Source organism: Crinia signifera, chromosome 1 (assembly GCF_055691185.1).
Source record: "Crinia signifera chromosome 1, ASM5569118v1, whole genome shotgun sequence".
Lineage (NCBI taxonomy): Eukaryota > Metazoa > Chordata > Amphibia > Anura > Myobatrachidae > Crinia > Crinia signifera.
This window is the reverse complement of record NC_139217.1, coordinates 112,373,998-112,392,512: the sequence shown is the minus strand read 5'-3', so window position 1 is coordinate 112,392,512 and position 18,515 is coordinate 112,373,998. Positions and strand designations below refer to the sequence as shown.

The 18,515-nt window shown below is 43.1% G+C and overlaps 1 protein-coding gene across 1 annotated transcript in view; it reads left to right on the top strand.

The window, feature by feature from the left end:
- Positions 1-18,515, top strand: part of GATB (glutamyl-tRNA amidotransferase subunit B) — a 103,668-nt gene that overhangs the window by 21,323 nt on the left and 63,830 nt on the right. The window contains exons 3-4 of the mRNA XM_083171604.1: positions 8,355-8,468; positions 13,755-13,953. Of these exons, the coding sequence (XP_083027730.1) occupies positions 8,355-8,468; positions 13,755-13,953 (313 nt within the window). The remainder of the gene's footprint in view (positions 1-8,354; positions 8,469-13,754; positions 13,954-18,515) is intronic.

Here is an 18,515-nt window from a genome sequence, read left to right as displayed (position 1 = left end):
ACATGTGCAGAGAGAATTAGATTTGGGTGGGGTTTTACTTCAAAGTGAGATCTATATTGCAGTGTAAAAATAAAGCTTTCGGTATTTACCCTGCACAGAAACAAAATAACTCACCCAAATCTAATTCTCTCTGCACATGTTACATCTGCCCCCCTGCAGTGCACATGGTTTTGTCCATCTAAGAAGGATTTTGTCAGAAAGAGTGAACTAGAATAAGGCCCTATGTGTATCAGGAAAATAAATCGTCTGTTTCATATAAAAAAAAAGTCCAGCTGCAAATGTTTTCCATTTTGATTTCTGGAATGATAGATGCAATCATAGATCTTATATATAATATCTGATATTACCCAGATAATTTCAATGTTAAAAAGATACATTTTGAATCTTCCTAGTGCATCCATAAATGTTTTAATAACATATGGAAATTTATAACTCCAGCATAAATTGTGCCGTTTAACCTGCCGGCTGTCCGTCATCTGTTGAAAAAGAATGGGACGTGTCCCTTATCACATATTTGTACCACTGGGGATGATTATATTAATCTGTTTTATTGAATAAGATCACCACTTAACAGTATATACACTAGACTGGGTCCATTGCCTCAGCTGCATTAAGAAATACAACCATTGCTTCATGCTCCGCATTGAGCAACATCTGTACCTGAATGTGTAGGCAACTGATATTAGATTATGTGGATTTGCTAGAGTTTATTCCTGTCTGTGCTGGCTATGGATGATCAGTGTTAAATCTTTATGTAATATAATTTTTAATACCTTTGTCCATACTTTTTACAATTAATATCTTTGATTTAAAAAAAATACTAGCCAGTAGCTTTGAGGCAGCAGCAGTGATCATGCTCAGTGAAAAATTGTGTAAAATTGGGGTCCTACTCCACGGTTTCTTGGTTCCATCACTACATATGCTTTTGTGCTATCCCACAGCCTATTGTCACTAAAATGCTCCTTAGGGGAGGTACAGAAGAAAGTGAGTTATAAAGAGGGTGTTGGGGAAAGAGAGGAGCGAGGGAGAGAGGGGTGGGCAGGGAGAGGGAGGGCTTCATGGAAAAACAGGAATGAGAGGGGGTGTGCCAGATATGCAAAGGTGGAGGAGCAAGAAAGAGAGCATGTCAAGGAGGTAGATCAGATTCCTGTTCACCAATGGATGATTGAAGATCCATCAGGGAAATTTAGCATGTTAAAAATCCCTGGCTTGCTAATCCTGATAGTTTTTGCTGTAATTGAGATGTCCAACATGTTAAAATTCCTTGGCCCCATAGTCGGCAAACAGGGAATTAGGGAAGTAAATAGTTATAATGGATATTGACATAAGTGGGTGACGTGTAGTCTGCTCCATGCTACTTCACGCCTCACCCTCAAATATATCCTACATTTGCATGATTTCTTTTTTAGACCAATTCACCAACATAATTAGATCTACATACATACATACATACAGTGTATATATAAATACTATAAAATATCCTCCACTTGTATTTTGTTTCCATGAAACCAGCTTCCAGTATACAGAAGTGTCCCACTACATCGTTGCTGCGTATAGCAGAATTCTGTAGTGGGACCGCGATATGTACTAGTCACAGCATTCCGCTGTGTATACATTGCTAGCTGGCTCCCTTTAGAATCAATCATGCATGCCAGTTCCCATTTAAGTGGGAGGGGTATGCCTTGCTCTATTGCGTGTTGTATGGCAACAACACATGAGGATGCATTAATGTTTTGTGTTTGTGGGCTTGTAATTGTTTAATGCTTGCACTATTGCTGTATTACTTTGTCCATATTAGTTTACATCTTACAGTTTAGTAGTATTTCATGCCATTCGCTCGGCAGAGCAGATCCTATGTTACAGTATATAAATAAAAGATAATATATACTATGCTTTTTCTTCACTTAAATGTTTCCTAATTATATTAGTTAGAAAAGCCACAGTGATCAAGTAATTGTCTTCGTTTGATGAGAGTAGTACTATAAAATATGTTCTGTGTACGGGAGCTTGGAGTCCCTTTCAGAATGTGCAGAGATTATATTAAGAACAGCCTCACACCTTATCATCATGTTGGAAAACTGCCTGAATTTTAATGGAAAAAATGTTTATGTTCTCAAATATGCAATTTAACAACAACTTTATGTTTAGCTCAGTGTGAATACTTATCAAATAAATGGAATAAGATCACAGTCATCAAAACACATTCACCCTCACCATGGTACATGATTGTATTTTCTATGCTTTGGAATGCTCCTAGTTTATTAGAATATTGTTTTGGTTTTATACGGTAAATTACATAGCTTGGAATAGCCTTTAAACGTGGACTCAAAGGGACATTTTATAATGCAAGATGCCACTCCATAAAAAGTATAGTGCTTCTCTGCTGCCTTTTTCTCTCTCCCAGACCTTCTCCTCCAACACCACCAGTCCGCCTGAACTCCTACCTCGACCCCCGCTGGGGGCGCTGAAGTACTGCGGAGCCGGGGAGCGTCTGAAACGTTCCTACAGGTTATGGCCTTCAGCCCCACTGAAGCCGGGACCTCAATGTTCATGGCCACCCGCCGTGCACTCCAAAACGGCGGCTGAGGCCCCTCCTCCTCTCTGCCTGCATCCTCTGGACATGTGGAAGACAGGGGGTAGGGTCCGGGTGATCCGCAGATGGCCCTGCACCCTGTGGAGCCCTATCCAGCAGGGCTGCTTCTCCCTCCTCATCTCCCAAACAGCAGCGGTGGCCATCTTGCCTGCAGCACTACAAGCAGATTATAGGAGACTGAAGCTGTGCCTGTATCTAACCCTATGCAATCACCACTTGGCTGCTCCTGCTGTGGACCTGCCTCCTCTCACATTTATGGACCTCTGCCTATTCGAGTCAGTACTTTTTTATGACTACTGAGACCTCTGTGGATGGTTTTACTGCAGTTCTCCCTGATTGTGCTAGTCCCTTCTACAGTGGTCATATGTAGACTTCCTGCCACAACCCCCCCTGTATACTAAAGGAAGCCTCTTTGCAGCTGCACTGCAGAACAACATTGCTGTGGTTTCCAGCCTGCCCCCCCAGCTATCCACCATTATGGCTCCAAATAGCCGGCACCTGGGCCCCATGTAAGCTCACCTCCTACACCAGGCCTCTCCACTAACAGGGGAATGTGAACTTAGTCTCCTGTCTCTCACACACAGAGCTCTTGTTGCATGTAATCCTACAAGCTTGTTTCTCTAATGGGCAAGACAGGGAAAGGCTCTCAAAGTAAGAATCCCCAGAAATCTCAAGACAACACCTACCAACAGAATCTATGCTCTTACATTTTTTACTCCAGGCCCCCATGATGGCCAGGACACTATACACCTATCCGATTGGAAGGCCTTCTACCTCTCCTCCATGCTGGGAACAAGTTGCGAACCCCAAGAAAAAGTCTAGGAGTACTGACTCTGCCCGTGCAGCTTGCCCCCCCTGTGAATTACAGCTGGTTTGCCCTACTCTCTCTGTTATTTCTGGCATTGTTTCTATTTTCCTGGCATTGTAAAATGCCCCCCTTAATTCCTTTACAGTTTATGCCATTGCCTTAGTACAGTATTTTGCACTGTGTTTCTCTTTTGTATGTATGTTGCATATCACATGTGTTTTTTAGGTTGACGAGGGCACCGCCCCCTAATGTGTCCCTCGCCGCAATTATTTTTTTCGGTGACATGGGAACTCTGGTAGTCCCTTTTTTTTGTCTGGATACATTATTTTATTATTTATTTATTACAGGAAGTCTCTTAGGGAATCCCCCTCTATTTCATCTAAGTCCTCCCCATATATATCCTTTTTAGCACATCATTGTTTCTCCCCTGGCTTGGACCTTAGCTTAGAGCAGGGCTGGACAACACCGCCCTCTAGATGTTGATGAACTACACATCCCAGCATGCCTTGCATCAGTTTTAGCATGGTCACATAGCAAAACTATTGCAAAGCATCCTGGGATGTGTAGTTCATCAACATCTGGAGGGCCGGTGTTGCCCAGCCCTGGCTTAGAGCCTTTAGCTGTTGGTTAGGTATGGGTCTCTTTCAGGTTGAACAGCTGATGATTGGAGGAAAAATGTTGTCCAGACTGATTGGAACTAACCTGACAAAGAATATTGCTGGTACTTACAAGTCCGCTATTATCTTCAACCCCTTGGCCCCTCCGGCACACTTCGTACATTTCTTACGCCCTTTGAACTCCTATGTGCTAGTACATCCCCTCCCTCCCATACTATCTCATTAATATACAACCTTCGGTACTTGTGTAGTTTCACGGCACCACGTTACGCTACGCTGTCAGCGTAGGCCAACGGCAGCCTAGCGTAATCAGCGTAGTGTCCCCGCGGCAGCCCTCCATAGTCAGCGTAGTTTCCCGGTCAGGCAAGGTAGTCACCCACGAGCTGCAGCTCTGTCCCTGTTAAGCCTAGTGAGCACCTCTCATACAGCGCGGGTAACTGCCAGATCCCCGGTGGACAGGTGCTCCATCTGCCTGGGAAGCAAGTGTGTCTCAGTAATTCATGCGGCAGGGTAAGGCAACCCTGCCCTTGTCCGCTTCAGGGTCAGGGGTTCGGTCGAGTGTGCATCTCGTGTACAAAGGGCGCAAGTGTGTCTCATGCACATCCATATACACATCAGTACGTGTCCTCCCGACCTGTTCATATCCACGTTGCGTGGAGTTGAAGTGTGGCGAGCGCAAAGTGTGGCCAGCCCAGCGGAATACACATAAATTAATCCGCGCTGTGCTCCCAACGCTTCAGGCTCATTTTCCACATCCCCTCGCGTGCCGTGCTGTGCACGCCACACTTCGGGCTCGGTGGCATGCTGCACTCGCCACACTTTATAAAATCAACTTCACACCGACGTGGATAGTGGGGGTATGAACAGGTAGGGAGGATGCGTTCCATCGTGGGGCTTGCCACGCTTCAGGCTGATATGGATAGAGGGGGTGTTCCAGGAACACAACCTGTCATGTCAGGCAGATTAAAAATGGTCAATGGTTCCCACACAATGTAATAAGTGGTGACACAACGCTGCGTGACTACGCTAACTGCGTAATGCAGACTGACTACGCTAACTGCTTAGGCGCGAACATACACACAGTCACAGACACAAGCTGGCTGCGGGAACATGATGCTGACAGGGACACTACGCTGACTACGTAAGTGGTGCCGTGAAACTAAACAAGTATCCAACCTTCTTTTGGACGATGCCAACTAAGCCTGCAGCAGGGACCCTCGTGCTACCAAAAAGGGGCGTGACAATACACATTATAGCACATACCATAATGCCCATTACACATTATATCGCACTCCATAATGCCCGTTACACATTATTCTGCATGCCGTAATGCCCATCACACATTATTCTGCAAGCTGTAATGTCTACTACATATTATGTCACGCACCGTAATGCCCATTACACATTGTGCCACACAATGTAATTAATGCCCATTACATGTTATGCCACACACGTGATGCCCATTGCATATTCTACCACACACTGTGATGCCCATTACATATTTTGTCTCATAAGTGCCGCTTACCTACTTGCTCAGTACCAGGGGTTTCATGCTCAATGCCAGGGGTTTCATGCTCGATGCCAAGGGGGTTTCATGCTCGTTGTTAAGGGTGATTCATGCTCATTACCACTGGGGAGTGAAATGCTTGTTGCCAGGGCAGAGTGAAATGCTTGTTGCCAGGGCAAAGTGAAATGCTTGTTAGAAAGGGGGACTGAAATGCTGGCACTCGGTGACAACCGGGCAGAGAGCTGTGCACTGCCTAGCTCTATTCAGACTCTCCGAGCAGGTCCTCAGCTATATTGAAATCTCCCGCTGACTCATGAGCCACTCGGAGCTAGCGGTCTGGCAGCCAATCAGGAGTGTCAGTGGTGGCTCCTGATTGGCTGCCAGACTGAGAGTTTTGATTGGCTTGCAAGGCAGCACAAAATGTCTATATAGGCAAGGACCTGTCCTGCTCTGAGTCTGGCAGCCAGGCAGCGCTTTCTTGAAGGATGACCCAACCTGTCCTCCACTTCTCCAACAGCCGGCAATAAGATAGGCAGTATGTCTAATGGGTAGTCCGGTGCACCCCTGGACCACCCCTTAGATTTGCTTATGGTCAACACCATATGATTGACATGTACAGTCGACCTAGACACTGTCAACCAGGATACCCTGGCAGCAGTTAATTGTGTTATCCTCTAGTGATGTCTAGGAGTGATGAGGATATATTCCACAGTTGTATATACAAGAATACAACAGTCACTTGTCAAAAGGTGACTTGTCAACAGTCAACCCAAAAGGTGTTACATTGTTGGGTTTAGAGTATGATGTTTTACCTTATGTCTGCAATTTATATAAGGCTATGCAATCCATTTAAACCAGGCATGTCCAACGTTGGCCCTCCAGATGTTTTGAAACTACACATCCCAGCATGCTTTGCCACAGTTTTGCTATTAGAGAATGCTAAAACTATTGCAAAGCATGCTGGGATGTGTAGTTTCAAAACATCTGGAGGGCCAACGTTGGACATGCCTGATTTAAACCCTTCTTTTCATTGACTGTTCATCACTTTCTACACAATTGTCTTTTTTCTGGTTGACTCCCAAGGCTGCAAATTTTGCAGCACTGCGAGTACCCCAAACACCGAAACTGCCCCCTGAACCCTGCAGGCATGCGAATGACTGATTTGCATAATCAGCCATTCGCAGCCTTGGGTGCGGGGGAGAAATCATTTGATGGTCAGCGCTCGAAGATCTGAGACACCTCTATAGTGTCTCAGACCTGCCAGCAACCTGTGCGGGAAGCAGGCGGGCAGTTGACATCTGCTGACTTCAGATGCCTGCCCCCTGCACCCGCGTCATCGGGGAATTACCATGGGAATGCCCAGTGTTCTCACGGGAACGCCCATGAAACGTTGGGCGTTCCCATAGGCGAAATCCCCAGCTCCCCGCCCCACGTCCCCCTCCCGTACTTCTGTGTGCGAGCACTGTGGGTGCTTGCACACAGCGGCTGCGCATGCGCATAAAAACCTATGTGCATGCGAAGTCCCATACAGTCTGTCCCCCATGTAAATGCGCAGGGGACCGATTGAATTAGAATAACCCCCAATGCTCGTAGAAACTCATTTTCAGATTTGTTGGTGTTTTGAGACTTAAGGCCCCCATACATTAGGCCGACTTGTCCTTAGGACAAGTCGGACCCAATTCTCCTGTGAGCCGCCCGGCAGCTCCCCGGGAGGCTCAAATACAATTTGGCACTTGATGAGCCAGTTTTTACATGTGATAAATCGCTTGCGATTTATCACATGTAAAACAAATGGGGAGCTGCAGGGCGGTGAGGAGCAGTGGGGGCAGGCGGCGGCAGTAGTGGGGGCGGGCGGCGGCGAGTGATGCTGACCTGGCCGGGCAGCTGTGATCACAAATAGCAGCGCTGCCGCTGCGGGATGGGACGGGACGCACAGTGGCGGCTATTAGATTTTCAAAATACCTGTCAAATGACCGGCCGTTCTGTGATTGGCTGAGAGAGCTCTCAGCCAATCACAGAACGACCGGTCATTTGACAGGGATTTTAAAAATCTAATAGCCGCCACTGTGCGTCCCGTCCCATCCCGCAGCGGCAGCGCTGCTATTTGTGATCACAGCTGCCCAGCCAGGTCAGTGTGTCTGCCCGCCGTGCTCCCCCGCCCCCCGGTGTCTGCATGCATATGCCTGACAGGTGGGCAGGCATATGCATAGCATACAGGGAGGTCGGATGATCTTATGTGCTGACCGTCCGACCTCCCTGATCCGGTCCGATGCGCACGGGACCGCGCATCGGATCGGATCATACATCACACACCTGCGATTTTGGGGCGATTTCATCCGGTTATCGGCCCAAAGTGCCGAAATCGGATGAAATCGTCCCAAAATCGTATAGTGTATGGGGGCCTTTAAACTTAATTTCTGGTTTGCTAATGTATTTAAGTTACTTTAGAATGAACACCTTGAATAAAATCCTTTGAACTCCAGTAACCGGATATAACTAGTGCATGGAAATAATCCCCCAGTTACTCCAACTTGCTGAATCTTTTTCTAAATGATCTCATTCATGTTGTCTCCTAAAACTCAATGAGTCTTATTCCATCTGGGTGCTGAGCATCACTAAGTCTCCAATTGATTATCCACATAACTCCTTGATCTGTGATCTCGCTGGCTGCCTCTTCCGCTACACACCAAGGAATCCTGCTTTTCTTTATTCTCAGGACGTGACTGCCTCATGCAGGGACAACATTACTGTAAAACCATTCCACTCTTTTTCTTAAAGGTTGCTTTAGAGTTTAGAATAACCTACTATAGTTTTTTTGTTTTATTCTAGACAATCAACAAGAGATGCGTAGAAGCAGCTGTGATGACAAGCCACGCTTTACACTGCACCATAAACAAGAAGTCGCTGTTTGATCGAAAACATTATTTCTATGCTGACCTGCCTGTAAGTATTAATGTGAATCATCTCTAATCAGACACATTTCATCCTTATTAGTTCTGTGATTTGCTTAATAATTTAGCACAAAGCGGTCTAGGTACTAAGCCATAGAGAGCGATAAAGTGCGCGGAGATAAAGCTCCAGCCAACCAGCTTCTGTCATTTCACAAACACAGTCGGTAACATTAGCAGTTAAGGTGTCCATACACGTACCAATTACCCGGTACTTTTTGTGCTAAAATAGCATCGTTGTGCATGCAATGCAATGCTATTTTAGCACAAAAAGTACCGGGTAATTGGTACGTGTATGGGCACCTTTAGATTACCATCCAATCAGCTCCTATCTCCAACCACTTTATCTCTGTCCAGGGTTTAGTACATCGACCCCAAAGAATTTAAGCGGTATATAATGTCAAAATGGAATAGTCCCTACTGACTCTTGTAAGATATTTGTACAGTGATTCAAAATCTAATTTGAATAAGATGGTGACTTCTATGTTATGAAAGATTGATGATACTAAACTTTGTGATTTACAATGGATAGCCATGAGGAAGAGTTAGGAGCCAACTTCTGCTTCATGCATCGCTAACAGCCAAGTCTTTAAGGGCATCCATGCTTGAGCACAGGGGGTATAGTCAAAATGATTGAAGTATTGGTTAAGTTGCTTTTGCTCAATTTGTGTTTTTAAGGGAGCTTGAGGTCTGGATTGGGGTACATTGAGTCTAACACCCTGCACCTGATCAGTGAGGATGGCATATTCGAATTTCAGGGGCAAAGTTTTAGACATGATGCATCACTACAGCTACAGCCATACATTGCGTATACAAATTTTCCCATAACAATTAAAATATGCCTTCCTCTCTGATTAGGGGCAGGGTGCAAGATTGACTTAGCATTTCCTAGTGATTGAAATGTTTTTTTTTTTCATCGTTATTTCAATCCAGATTTTTTTTCCGAGTCCTATCAAAAGCCATGCTCTCACGCAGCGGTTACCTATATCGGTATGCTTTAAGCATCCTAACCACCTCCAGGAGACTGGCGCCAGAATGCTCACTTCTATGAGTATGGCGGTACCAGGACTTCAAATATAAGTATGCAGGGAGCAGTAACGTTAGGCAGTGAAGGAGATGGAGGTTAGGTTTAGACAGCGGGGTACAAGAGTTAGGCTGTGTATCCGAGTACTTCGGGGGGGAGGGGGGGGGGTGTAAGGCTACAGGAGGGAGGGTTAGAGTTAGAAGGGGAAAGTAAGTATACTTGCTTGGCCACTGTCATCCGTATGTACTCAGCTAAATATCGCTTGCAACCTAGTTCTGCCAGAGAGGAGCTTCATCAAAATGTAAAGGCCAATGCCACCAGGAAGAGCTACATTATAGGCTACAAGGGCTATTTCGTCTCAAGATAAAGTTGGTTAAAGCTAAACTTTCTGAACATAGTTTCCATTGAGAATAATGCAGTGCAGGAGGTCATTCTGAGTCACATATTCTGCACTTAGTTCACAGCCATTTCACACAGCATGCAGTTTTTTGGAATTATTCTGAAGATTAAATAATAGAGCAGTTTTGAAATGTATGCTGAGGGTTAAATAATACATTTCTTTGTTAATCCTTTTTTAATTTTACAGCCTCGAAATGTCCCAAAGAAAAATCTGCCCTTGTGCATTAAAAACCAACCAGATAAATTAATCTGGACAGGCAGACTTGCGGTTATAGCTTGTTTACCTGCTCAACCTTCTCCTTAACATACTGTACATTGACAAAGCACATAAAAAATTAGTTCATACGGATTCATCTTTCCTAAACTGCTTCTTAGGCTTTTAGATTGACCAATATTGTATGTTTAAAAACATTTGGGGGTTAAAAAACGAAACAAAAAAAGATCCCAGACATGTATTTGAACTAGAAGCCCCTATTAAGTGAAACATCACTAACTGCTTATTATTTTGCTCCTCGGGGAAGAAAAAAATAAATAATTTTTTCTTTTTTTTTAATAACACTATAAATGAGCATGTACCCATGCAATAATATATAAATAAGAAATATGCAGACGTAAGCTAATCAGACAGAAGCTCTAGTACAAAGACTTTGAGCAGGCATTCAGTTTGCAACACAGATTTTCATTAGATCTTCATTAAAATATGTTATTTGAATGGATCAGAAGCTGTCGACTGGAAGTCCATCACCGTATTATCGGGAACGCAAACTGCATTTTAGCTGGTCCATTCACGATGTTTCTATTGGTAGTCAGGCTTCTTATAATTTTCATCCACTTCCGATTCAGAAGGGAGCACAAACATGCGTTCCAGTTTCATACACATTAATTAGAGGTTCGAACGTCTAAGTAAAAAGTTGATCCAGCAGTGTCCCCAGTGTGCTTGTCGATGCGTTTCGGCTCAGTTTGGAGCCTTTTTCAAATAGGTCTTGAAAAAGGCACTAAATTGAGCCAAAACACCCCTGTGCTGAAGCCTGGTATCACTAAAACCTGCACTGTGAAGCTGGATACACACCTACAGATTTATCTGTCCAATCTATCTGGTGGGAATAAAAACCTCAAAATGTATGATAAAAATTGACAATCAAAAAATTTGCTCCCACATGCTGGAAAACAGACAAGTGGTCGATCAGACAAATTTGTTAAATTAATATAACAAATGTATCCAAGCAATTGTTTGTCTGTTTTACAGCATTTGGGAGCACATTTTGATAGTCATTTGCTCCCATACATTTCCATATTTTTGTTCGCACTAGATAAATTAGACCGATAAATCTGTAGGTGTGTATCCAGCTTTAGTGTGCCTTGAGGACGAAGGTTGAGAATGCCTGACAGAGCATAGTGGGGAACCTTTGTGTCAGCCCTCCGATTCCCAGAACTCAATTGGCCAATTGTAATAGCCCCCCGAGTTTGGCGGCCATGCAAGATGCCGGCCGATCTTAGAAGTTTTTTTTTTTTTTTTTAAAGGAGCAATCATTTACAGTACAAGACAACCCATGCCTTATAAGTGATTGCCTCTTAAAAAAAAAAAAGCCTCAGAATGCAAAGTGTCATCCTGCAGGGTGACTGTACTCAGAGGCTACTACATTTGGCCACATGTGACCGATTGGGTTTCCCAGGAAATGTCACACTGGCACATTTTCAGATCACTGTTAAATAACACATCAATGCTTTAGTGACCTTAAGGTGGTGAGATACTTTTCATTACTATAGTTACATTTTGAAGAAGATTGATGTCTAATTTTTCTTTCTCAATATTAGCAGCATAATGAAAATGAATGCCCTCACACATCAGTATGTTGGTGACCTTGTCCCGTCCTGTACTGTGATATAAAGTAGGGATCCATCAATCTGAATTGTACATGTGTATAAACATTCAACGCTTCCCTTGTGATATATTAACTTAATGTACTGTGTCTAGTATCCCTGAGTATTTAATCATGGTGCGGTACTCAGCATTTCAAAACCTGCATTGAAATTCAGACATGTCTTCTGTCCGGCAACAGTTTTTGCATACAAGGAGAATGAGAGAAAATAGACAAGAGGTTTAACCGAGGACACTGCAATAACGATGAGACTGAAGTGATGTTCCTGACAGTTGTCATTTCCTTGTAGACTGTGATTTCCATAGAGTGCTAATCAGTGTTCACCTGCCTTTATATATCATTTTAAAAAATATCAGATTATTCTTATTTGTCTGTTTTCACCCTTCCTGGTATGAAAAGCTGCTATAAGACTCCTGAGGGGCGATTGAAATGTTTTTTAATGGACGCCCATCAGAGCAATTCAGTTATTGCTTCGATCTAGTGCATTTTTTCATTTTAATTGCCAATATCACCCGGTTTAGCTGCACAAAGCGGCTCAAGCCAACTTGCCCACATTTTTTCCCTTGTTAATAATAACACCACCCCCTTTCACGCATCTGACAAGTTATACTAAATTGATTGAACTGATATTTTATATTGCTGTTTGGATGGGCATAGATAGCATGTGGAGGGCCATTTGGAGGCTGTAGGACTCACCCCAGTTGAGGTGTTTTTTCAACAAGCCTCTACCTTTCTTCAATATTCATGGAGATTACTGTGGATATTGTGTTGTCTGTAAAAGTAAATAAATAAAAAGTAAAACCAGCCACATCAGTGCTACAAACTGAGGCTGGTAGTGTCAAAATCTGGAGGAGAAAGCGCATGGGGTTCCTTGCAAATATGCAACCAGTAAAAGGTTCTACCAGCCTAGTGCTGGCATTATTGCAGGGAAACTCAGAGTGGTGTTCCCTGCCATTGTACCAAACTAGCCATAATACACACTGCACGGGACTGTATTCCCTTGTCGGGGTCTGGAAAACCAGCTTGTGCTGATAGAACTACAGCTCTTTGTATACCAGTGATATTATAAAATAAACTGTCTGCAAGTGCATACTGGCGCACAAATGCCAGCCAGTCCCCTACATAGTAGATTTGAAATCGAATTATTCTAGTATGTTAACAATTTACAAGATACACTTTTATTCATGAGCTGCAGATCTGATGTTCACATGACTGTTTCAATTTATAACCTTTATAACACCGTACACTTGGATAATAAAGACTTTGGTGTTGCACGATGCATAAATCCTCAAGTGTTTCATGTAGCTTACAGACCCTTATTTGATAGATGAGTGGGCAGAAGATGCCTGTAGTAACAAATTATGCTAACTGAATCCTGTAATAAGCTATATACCAATCAATAAGATTTAGGGCGGGATGTATTAGCATACATCGCCGCCCCTTGCCACGCCCCCACTGCGATGCTATTGCATATGTACTAACCTATGCGGCTAGCATCATGGTATGGTGACGGAGGCCCCCCGCGATACCTGTTATGTGGTGTGCAAGGGGTCTCCATCACCTCTTGGGCTCTGCGGCGGTACCGGCATCTCCTCCTCCCCCCTGCAGCCTGAAGGACATCCCCGGGTGTGACATGTTGCTGGAGGAGGAGGAGCAGGACAGGGAGAGGAGTAGGAGTCTGCAGCGGGCGGTGATAGAAGCCCATAGGCTTCTATAGAGTATCACCACCCAAAGGTGGTGATACCCTGCCCTGTGAGGGTGCGGCGGCTGGCTATATATATAAGCCACAATGAGGAAATATATTTCACTAATAAACATGTTCTCCAAGCAGGTCTCCCCACAGAATCAAGTGAAATAATTAACTCCACCTGGGGAGCTTTTAAAATGTGTCAGTGAGTAATGAGTGCACCTGTGTGGGGTCCTGAGGACCGAGTTTGAGAACAACTGCACTAATACATTTTGTGATATTATTATACAGGCTGGTTATCAAATTACTCAACAAAGACTTCCAATCGCAGTCAATGGGCTTCTCACATACCGATATCAAGTAGGAACAAAATGGAATCAGATGGTTACTAAGTGTGTCAGGATTAAGCAGGTCCAGCTGGAGCAGGACAGTGGCAAGAGCCTCCATGACGACTCAAGGCGACAAACTCTTATTGACTTGAATAGAGCTGGTAAGTGCCCTTGGGGGTAATGATCCAGTAGCTGCTTTTAAAAATGTAATGTCTGATAGGGAAACATGAAAATTATTGGTGATCTACAGTATATTGGGTGAAGCTATAGGAATTTTTTTCTTTTAAATAGTTGTTTTATTGTTGGTGGTAATGTCCTCTATTGAATAACAATATAGTAATAATAATATTGTCTTTTTTTTAAAGAGTAATTTTTATTAACTGGAAAGTAAGTGTCAGAGACCACAGGTGTCTGGCACTTTAAGAAGCGCAATCCTGCTCAGTAATTTGAATGTCCATACAGTTTTTAGTACAAAGTATAAATCATTTATTTAAAATAACACATGTAATGGAAACAGCTTCCATATAATGACAATTAATTAACAATTGTGCACAATGTAACATACTGTCTTTTGAATTTTTATTAAAGTTTTACATAAGACAAATAATATATATATATAGTTAAGAAAATAAAACGCGCTAAAGGGAGTACATAATATCAGGTACCGTAAAAAACGGTACTCTTTACCTAGCACGGCGGTCATCGAGGGCATTGAATGCACTAAAAAATCGGGTGCGACGCGATGCCCGCGATTTCACATAGGGACCAATGTTAAATTTCTCAATTGACCCGATTTTACTGTTCAATGCCTCAATTGACACGATTCTTCCATAGGAAACAATGTTAAATGGATAGGGGGAGTAGGAGTGAATTGCGCTGCTGATTATAGATATTTACACACTGAAATGGCTGTATAGAGAAGAATGCAGGACACACTGTAGCCTTTTTTGTATAAATTTTTATCTAGAAAAAACACATAAAATTACAATAAACATATACAGTAATGAATAAAAATATATAATATGAGTTGGGATCCCAATTAAACAGCTAATTTAGCTTGAATATCTTCACAGTAGATATATTTTTAAGCTCAGCAAGGTTGGATTATAATCATGAATTATAGCCTGAAGATAACGTTATTCTGCAGATAGAGATTGTAGCAGATAAATAGGTCCGGGCTTGTATAAGACTGGCCAGTCAAATATATATGGTGTTAATCATTCACATATAATATATGCTCACCAAGATTGCGGAGTCCGTTCGGGGTGGTTAGTAGATATAATATGCAGGCGGTTCCAATTTGTAGAGCTAGGGAGCCCTTCAGATGGAATAGAGTAGAGACTCCTCTCAGCGGCACGCCGGCAGAATCTCACCGCAGTGTGGGGTGAAAATCACCGTTCAATCTGCGGTGGTAAGGAGTGAGCTGGTTGATGAAGTGCCGTCCTGCAGTAGTCGCCGAACTCCTCTGTATCACGTAGTTGGGCTGTGCGCAGCTGATGGCCGGCAGCTCAGGGTGGAAGTGAGCCGCACTTCAGCTGAAGGTGGATGGATGCACAGTCGGCGGTAAGCCCAGGGAAAGAAGGAGTGGGGGGGATGCACACTTCAAATAAAGCCGAAGGCAAGGGGCTTGTAGGAGCTTGAAGTGGCTAAGTGCCGGTGGTGTCTTACACAGGATTTGTGCTGCTGGCTGGATACACGTGAGGCGGCTAGTTGCCGGTGATGTTTTGTGGCTAGCGCTGCCTCCGTGAAGCTTGGCTGAGGTATAGCTGGCTGGATCACCTTCTCAGGTAGGTAGATAATAACGTGTCAACGCGTTTCGTCCCCTGTTGTATGCTGGGAACTTTTTCAAGACGAATGGCTGTATTCAGAGGGCGTACTATATTTATAGATGTATAATTGCTTTAGGTGTTAGTTAGGTAATTAGCCACTTAGTTCAGTTTCCATTCCGTTTTGCTGTGTAGCACTAGGACATACAAACTATCATTTAAGGTGCATACAGTGTGTCCAACACCAATTATATAGAAAAAACATATAGAATATATAGAAACATATGAACATAAAGATAAAGGAATAAATATGTTTTAAAAAGAAGAAGGGAACTCTATTTCATATATAGGGCCAAATGTAATAGGGTGAGAGATTCAGAAAGTGAGAGATTTTGGGAGAGTCTTTTAAAGCAGCAATCAATTAAATGGCAAAATCAACCTGGTTTTGCAGTGTCATTGATTGCTGCTTTAAAAAAAGGGGGAAAACTCTCCCAAAATCTCTCACTTTCTGAAAATCTCACCCTATTACATTTGGCCCACAGACTTGAATAGATCAATTAGTCATTTAACATTTCATTATCAAATTACGCTATTAGGCTCATGGCAAAAAACTGTATCATGCAGTAATATATTTTTATGCAGAAGTCTGATATTGAGATTCATTAAATTAATTAAACTAGCATATAAATACAATGAACATATGGACATATAAAAAATATATATATAAGTGGAGAAGTATATGAGGAGGCGTATAAACAATATATAGATATATATCTTCATGTGGGAGATTATAAGGAGACAGAGAACCATAATAAATAAAGCATATAAATGGATAAAAATTATTATTAATGGATAAAGATTGTTATTTATAAACCAATATATAGGGAAAAAGTATATAAGAAAAAATAATATAAGAAAAAGTAAGAAAAAATAAATATAGGAAAAAAAAAAAAAAAATATATATATATATATATATATCTGAAAAAAGGGTGAGATGGGCGCCTATAGTGCAGTAAATCCTTAGCAGGTTTTGTCTCCCTTCACCACATGAAGACAGACACACCCCTAATTCAAAGGTGTACCGTGTAGGGTGGTTATCCACCACTGTTCTCTGAGCGTCTTTAAACAAGATCCTGGGGCCACTGCAACACGATCTCAAGGAACAATCCTCCACATTTCACTCCGCCAAATGTTTGTATGGCATATCTGCACTACGTACGCAGTTAGTAAACCCCGACTGTTGCTCCCGTGGTACTGCCGGCAGTACCACGGGAGCAACAGTCGGAGGATTGTTCCTTGAGATCGTGTTGCAGTGGCCCCAGGATCTTGTTTAAAGACGCTCAGAGAACAGTGGTGGATAACCACCCTACACGGTACACCTTTGAATTAGGGGTGTGTCTGTCTTCATGTGGTGAAGGGAGACAAAACCTGCTAAGGATTTACTGCACTATAGGCGCCCATCTCACCCTTTTTTCAGATTCTTACTCAGAGGGTTCTAAGGAACGGGAACCCACAGGAGAAGGTGCTGCCACCCAGAAGAGTGGAGGGGAGTGCATAAGGAATTCCACACAAAATAGTGTGTGAACATCTGGAAATATCCAAAAAAATCTGGAGTCCTCCAGCGCTAGTACCACCACTATCACCCATATATATATATATATATATATATATATATATATATATATATATATATATATATATAGGAAAACAGAATATCCAAATGATATAGATGGCAGCATTTTTATTTCATATGTCACCTGATATGAAATTTAGCATATATTGCTGGGGTACAACTGCAACTGATGGAATAAGCAGGTACAATAAGACATGGGTCTCAATTCAATGAATGGAACATATTCACCATTATGGCAGTCAACGGAGCCCGTTTCGGCTTATCCAGCCTTCATCCTGGACTGACCCACACTAATTCAGTGTCCCAGAATCGTATATATAGCCAACAACAATTAGGTTAATTCACACCACCCTGTGTAATTTACTAGGGCCAATTACGCTACTCCGTTACCATGTACATGCATATTGCCACCCACCGGATCTCCAAATATGGAGTATCCGGTTTTCTTCCAATCAGAGGGTGCAGGACAGTACACACCTCCGTGCGTATCACGGAGCTCAGCCTATGTGACAGGGGCGTGCGTCCGATGCGTCATAGCGTCATCGCGCATCCACCCAGTCAGCTAGAAGCCGGGACAACCTCCGTGTTTAGGAAGGTTACTCCTCCCATCTGGCAGCGTCCTCCTGCCGTAATGTCAGAACAGCCAAGCAACGTTGCCCTGGTAACCCGCTGCCACCAATGTACGCTGCAGTACGCAAAGCCATCGGGGCCGGGTTGCATCAGGTATATACATGCTGTAGGAAGACAACTGATAAGTACACATCAGGTAACCATCTATATCCTGGTATCTCGTCGCAACAGTCAGTCGACACCAATCAGTGTCGACCACCGTGCCGAGCCTCTTCAGGAATCGGGAACGCGGTCTGTGACCCTTCAGGACCGCCTTAGGACCCTCTAAATTGAACGTGTAATGTACATAGAGAAGGGAAGGGGTGATTTAGGAAGCATATGCATTACAATGGTTAAGGAGTCACGCAATCTATGACCACAAAAAATAACAATACATGTAAATAATCAAATGCCAAACAAAAAAAGGAAAAAGTGAAAACAGTCAGCAAGATTTGCTGGGTATATCAAAAAAATATATAGAGATCTGTATGGAAGCAACGCATCTCATAGCCATATCTCATCAAAAAGAGACATCTATGTCAAAAAATTTACATGACAGTCAACATGTGTCACATCATTAGTTGCTCCTCACCCATTTGGTGGTGTTTGTGACTTATAGATTGAGGATCATCTATTGTATGAGAGCAAGTGGAAGAACTATAAGAAGGATGACAATGGGAACTCTTCATTTAGGCCAAACGGTGATAGGGATGCA